This window comes from Chenopodium quinoa, unplaced genomic scaffold (assembly GCF_001683475.1).
Source record: "Chenopodium quinoa cultivar QQ74 unplaced genomic scaffold, ASM168347v1, whole genome shotgun sequence".
NCBI lineage: Eukaryota > Viridiplantae > Streptophyta > Magnoliopsida > Caryophyllales > Amaranthaceae > Chenopodium > Chenopodium quinoa.
Window position 1 is genome coordinate 3,961,302 of NW_018743574.1, and position 6,220 is coordinate 3,967,521.

At 32.6% G+C, this 6,220-nt stretch overlaps 1 protein-coding gene across 1 annotated transcript; it reads left to right on the plus strand.

Annotated features, from left to right (window-relative positions):
- The first annotated feature begins 572 nt into the window (after nucleotides 1–572).
- Nucleotides 573–4,158, plus strand: LOC110682138 (plant intracellular Ras-group-related LRR protein 4-like). The gene is made up of 4 exons (XM_021858387.1): nucleotides 573–1,952; nucleotides 2,220–3,136; nucleotides 3,254–3,443; nucleotides 3,827–4,158. The coding sequence occupies exons 1-3, from the start codon at nucleotides 1,343–1,345 to the stop codon at nucleotides 3,398–3,400; spliced, it is 1,674 nt and encodes a 557-aa protein (XP_021714079.1). The 5' UTR covers nucleotides 573–1,342; the 3' UTR covers nucleotides 3,401–3,443; nucleotides 3,827–4,158.
- The last annotated feature ends 2,062 nt before the right edge of the window (nucleotides 4,159–6,220 follow it).

Consider the following 6,220-nt stretch of genomic DNA (forward strand, 5'->3'; position numbering starts at 1 on the left):
TTTATGAGTGAAGGATATTAGAAACTAAACTGAACTAATTGGAGCTGAACTGAATTTAAATTAAAAACAGAAGAGAACAAACCCATAATGAATTTATTAATTTATTTGTTTTTTTTTAAAAAACGCATAATAAACAAATGCTATCATATTCATGTGGAATATATCAATATATGTTATTAGATCAACCAATAATTATTTGTATTAATAAATTTTTTAAAATATTAATAATCTAAATTACATATTGTAAACATATTTGGTCAAAGTTTTGCCCTAGAAAAAAAAGGAGTATATGATAAACTTTACTCTTTTTTTTTTGGTGCAAAACTTAACTCATTTTTTTAAGATAAAACACTTTCATTTTTGCCCTACTTATAAATTTGAAATATATATACATGAGGAAATACATTTTTTTTAGACACCAAAATTCTATATTTTTTAACTTGTTGATAATCAAAGATTAAAAAAATAGCCGAATTTATACATTGACAAATAATACTTGCATAAAAACAATGTCAATTTACATTTAGATAGATTCAGTGTAACGCTGTAACAACAACAAAATTACGATTATTTTATGTACAATTTTTTTTTGTAAAGAATAAATCTATTGAATAATGATAAATTTATGGATAAAATTTGTAAAGTGTGACACCTAAAAACCTTTTCTTAAAACACAGATACTTAAATAAGCAATTCTATTATTCTTATCAATAAAACAAAAATAAAAATTCAATAATTCATTTTATCTGCGAAAATTATAAATTAGCACAAAGCCCTCAATCCAACTGCTGTAATTTGAACTGAAATTCAGTTCTTCTTCTTCGTCTCACATTCTCTCTCCTCATCTTCTTCTTCTTCCTCTCTCTCTGAAATTTCATTCCATTTTCAGTTTCTTCGAATTTCGAGCTGAAATATTAATAATTATTATTATAATTATACCAAACAACGAGAATGATTAATCTAATCTCGTTTTAAAATCCCGATTTGTCGGTTTCTTATCTCGATTTTTTTTGTTTTGTTTATCATCTTCTGCAACTTCTTTCTTTCTTTCCAATTTTATCTTCTCTCTTCCTTCCATAAATTTCTGCATTTTTCTGGGTTCTATATTTGATTTCATAATCTGGGTTTTGATTTTTGTTTTCTTCAAATAGTAAACCAAACAAACCCACTTACTCTATGAAAATTTACCGATATAGATTCTAACAGCTAGCAGCTTTAATGGAAGAATAGCTTCTTCTTTCCATTTCTAGAAACTTCCAGAAAAAAAAATTCATCTGGGTTTGTTTTTTAGTTTATTTGTTGATTTTCTTGTAATTTTCGATCTGGGTATTACTTAGTTTTAATGGATAATTTCTCAACAACGGCGGCGAAGACGGTGGATGGGGTGGTGGGGGAAATTATGAAGATGCATAAATCTCTACCCAGTCGTCCAGACATTGAAGAAGTTGAAGCTGCGAAAACTCTAATCAGAAACATTGAAAGAGAAGATCAGTTGAAATTGGAAGCCATTGCTAAGCAAACTAAAGGTAGAGCAGTACCAGAGGAGCTGTTCTTTCTGTACCAAGAGATGCAGAAAGCTTTAGTTCAGTTTCAGAGCAAAGAACAGAAGAGGGATGCTGTGAAATTGCTTGATCTTGAGAATGCACACAATGTGTTCGACGAAATGATTCAAAGAGTTTCTCAGTGTATTTCACCTTCTGCTGATTCTGGGCAATCATCTTCTTCGGTGCAGAAGAAGGATTTGAGTGTTGGGCCAACTGGGCCTGTGTTAAAGTCAAGGGATTTGGATTCTTCAGTTGCTTCTACAAGTTTTTATAATTTGGAGAAGAAGGCGCCTGTTAAGAGTGAGCTGTTTACTAAAGATGATAGTTATGTTAAGAAATCTAAAGCTGCTACTGCTACTTTCCATGTTGATGGGTTTGATTCTACTCTCAAGATATCCAAATATTCAGGTAAAAATAAAGTTTCCTTTTTTGTCATTAATTATAGTCTTTATTGTTGTTTTTTGAGTGGACAATGATATATTTGCTGACTTTGAGGGGTTGGGCAATTGTTTTTATTGAATTTTATTGGTGGGATTTCATGGTAAAGTGTAAATTTTTTGATTTGAATGAAATTGATGATTGTTGTTGTTTGGGGATTGGTTTTTCTGACTTTTGAGGTTGTCTGGATTTGCGCATTTATCAAGAATTTCTCTGTTTTGTTTTTGCTGTTTGTAGCTCAAGATGCTGCTGAGAAATTGAGTTTGATTAAACTAGCTAGCTTGATTGAAGTGTCTGCAAAGAAGGGTACTAAAGAGCTAATTCTCCAAAACAAGTTGTCTGATCAAGTTGAATGGTTGCCTGATTCCATTAAGAAGCTATCAGGTTTAATCACTCTTGATTTGTCAGAAAATAGGATTGTGGATTTACCTGATACTATTGGAGGGCTTTCCTCCCTGTCAAAATTGGATTTGCATTCAAACAGGATTACTGAGCTCCCAGATGCAATTGGGGATCTCTTGAATCTTGTTTGTCTGGATGTACGAGGAAATTACTTGGTTAAACTCCCTCCAAGTGTTGGTCGGTTGATCCGTCTCGAGGAGCTTGATGTGAGTTCAAATAAGTTACACTCGCTCCCTGATACTGTCGGGTCTTTGGTTAGTCTTAAGAAGCTGAATGTGGAAACTAATAATCTCGATGAACTTCCTCATACAATTGGTCTATGCTCTTCTCTTGAGGAGCTTCGACTCGACTATAACCGGCTTAGAGCCCTCCCTGAAGCTGTAGGAAAGATTGAGTCCTTGCAGGTTCTTTCTGTCCGGTACAATAACATTAGACAGCTGCCTACCACAATGTCATCTCTAGCAAAGCTTAGGGAGCTCGACGTGAGCTTTAATGAGCTTGAAGCTGTGCCTGAGAGCTTGTGTTTTGCTACCTCACTTGTCAAGCTGGTTGTCAGTAACAACTTTGCAGATCTGCGTTCTCTTCCGAGGTCAATTGGGAACCTTGAGATGCTTGAAGTGTTAGATATGAGTAACAACCAGATCCGTGTTCTGCCTGAATCATTCAGGTTGTTATCACGATTAAGAATGTTTCATTCGGATCAAAATCCTCTGGAAGTGCCTCCTAGACATATTGCTGAGAAGGGTGCACAGGTGTGTGCAAATCTCTCCCCTGCTCCCTCCCTTAATTTGTGCTGGATAGTGTGATCAGTTGTGTTTTACTTTTACAGTAGCTAATCAGTACTAATTATAAAATGTTATGCTATTCAGGCTGTTGTTCAATATATGGCCGATCTTGTAGCAAATAAGGATGTCAAGCAACAACCCACAAAGCAGAAAAAGTCTTGGGCACAAATATGCTTCTTTTCACGGTCAAACAAAAGGAAGCGCGGTGGTGCAGATTATGTCAAGACATGATTCATCTAGACTGAAAAGAAAACCAACCTCATAATTCTGCTAGGTATGCAAATTCATCTCCTTTTACTACTACGTCAATGTATTATTATCATCTGCTAAGGGTAAAAGCACCGAGCTTAAAGCCTTAAGGATCCAACTGTCACTGATTATGTAGTCTAATTTCGTAGAGTTAGGAATAATTATTGCATAGTAATAATACTACGTACACGATTACTAGGGATTATTTTCCACCAATTGTCCTTGCATATGCTACGAATAATTAAATGTAATCTATCCTAGAGGGGGGCGAAAAACGGATTCTGTGGTGCACTTTCGGAGATGCACGAACAGGCCGACAGTTAAGGGGTATGAAGGGGTGATGTTATGTTAATTGACAATGATGTATATGAAGCAAAGCTCATGTGCCTTTGCCTTGGTCATGGACAGGGAAGCTGAGCTGTTTGTTGAGTCACATGGAAGGAAGTTGAGGCTCTTCTTCTTATTTACCAACATTCAACAATGAATTCAATCCTTTCACAGCCTTGACTAAGCTGTTGTAAACGTGCCTTTGTCTCTCTCATTGTAGATTTTTTTTTTAATAATTATTTTATTTATTATGTCATAATTCAATTGTATTTCTGGAGATGGAGATATACGAGATTGTAAAGCTTTTAATTTTTTTTTTTTAAAAAAACCCAGAAAAGTATGAGTAGTTGTAATTAAAAGTTTCACGTTTATTGTTGTTGAAATGAAAGTGTATCTCTGTTCACGTTTCTTCAGTGTGCTGGCAAGTTTTTGTTGTTGATTTATTCAGATATATACTGGTTTTCTGACTTTGGAAATTGAATATTGGATCTGATTAACATGAAGTATTATTTTAAATGCTTGAAAATATAATGGTTAAATATCATTAAAAACAGATTCTAGTTGTAATCAAGATACTTTACGTGTTGTCATGTAAGAGGGCGGGAAATATAGTTGCACACCTTGTAGCTAGGTGGATTTTGTTGGATTGGAAATCAGTTTGATTTTATATAATTGCATCTAATTTCTCCCTAAAAATAACTAAATCTAATGATTGAAATATACATGGGTTTTTGTTTAGGTACCCCATAGAATGGATCCTAAGACAAGGGTCTTAATTTGGGAACCATGAAAGGGATAGTTTGTTTCTAGTAATGTGATTTATCTTCCGCTTTATTAGTCGTTGAAAAATTGAAATACTACTCCTTAATTATTATTGACTTTTCTATACCTTAATTATTATTGAATTTTCAATACCTTAAATTGTTGACAAGAAAAAATGATCAATACTACGTGCAAAATCTTTTATGTTCAGTTGTTTTCTCATTTTGTGTTGGCCTATTTAGTTCATTTTTCTTTTGGGTTGTCTTCAAATCACAAAATTCAAACTTACAACCTCCTTTTTTTTTCTTTTTTTTTTTTGGGTGTTTAATCGAGTTTATGCTTCTCAAAGATCGAACCTTCGTGGTTAATTTTCGAGTTTTTATCTGTTTTGCAAAGGTAGTTTGCAAACTTAACGGTTCTTCCAAGATGACGGTAGAAGATGATGTAGTTTGATGTCTATTTTCAAATTGCTTATTCTGCATGAAAAAATAAACAATTTTTTCAACATGAAAACTTAGAGTATAAGAATATTATTAACAGTGGGTAAAGTTTGCTGATTTAAGAGACTTTATGTACCACTAAGGAGAATATTACTCAATGTGATTTACGTAGAGAATCTTCTTGGTTGAATCAAGGTCTTAATTAATCAATTCATAAATTAATTAATGATGAATCTACACCAATGGATTTCAGGACCCGTCTAAATTAAAGTATTTAATTTGAGTAATTTCCCATCTTACCCTTACCATGGGTAAAAGAAAACTAGGCTATCCCTTTGGTAGAAGAAGCATCCTTCAAAAGACCATAGTATTTGTGAGTATTCTTGGTTTCTAAACAACAAATTAAAAAGTGTACAAATCTCCCTTTATTATCTTAAATTATGTAAAACATAACCATGAGGGAAGTCTCATAAGATTTTAGGTCACGTGACAAGAAAAATGAATGAAAACGAAAACTAATTACAAAATGAGTGATGTTTCAAGTTAATTTGAAACTTTCTTAGATGTAAAGGGTTGCCATTTTTCGTCAAAAAATGTTACATTTACTACTGCGTATGAAAGTGCGTCTCAAATTGAAGGTACAATATAAAAAAATTGCATAGAAATAATTAATTCTTTATGCAACTCCACGACGGTCTTTTTTTTTTTTTTTTTTTTTTTAATTTATCATCATAAACAAACAAAATTCAGACTATGAATAATATTAATTCAAAAAAATTATAATCCTCCGTATAAATATGCCCTAATTTTTAGAGATGGAAAAATAACAAATATATCAATGATTAATAGTGTTATTGTCCAATGAAATATCCATTTGACGGTTGTAATTAAACTTAAAACAAAATAAGAAAAGAGGAAGCATGTGGGGATGCCCAACATGTGTGGGATTGTCTACATTGATAGGGAGTGCACTAATAATGACATAAATATTGCTCCCTTGCCATCCCTCTCAAGTAGAGTATATTTTTTAGAATTATTACTGTAATTTTTTTTTGTCTTTTTTGTACTTTATTTATTTGAAGGAATTATTATTGGTACTTAATTTATTTAAAGATATTATTTTTGGTAAGATAAAGCTTATATAAAGTGGCTTTATACAATGTGGTGGCTTGAATGGAGCTCTCAAGTGGAAGCTTCTTTGATAGTAAATTACAAACAAAAGTACATCTCATCTGAGAATTTAAGAATATTTTGCATCAAAAAGTTCCTGGAA

What these genes read in the sequence shown, in the direction of transcription:
- LOC110682138 (XM_021858387.1), top strand. Translation starts at nt 1,343, where the DNA reads ATGGATAATTTCTCAACAACGGCGGCGAAGACGGTGGATGGGGTGGTG. An exon ending in CAAGATATCCAAATATTCAG is followed by an intron (nt 1,953 to 2,219) that starts GTAAAAATAAAG and finishes TGCTGTTTGTAG; the next exon opens with CTCAAGATGCTGCTGAGAAA. An exon ending in TTGCTGAGAAGGGTGCACAG is followed by an intron (nt 3,137 to 3,253) that starts GTGTGTGCAAAT and finishes TATGCTATTCAG; the next exon opens with GCTGTTGTTCAATATATGGC.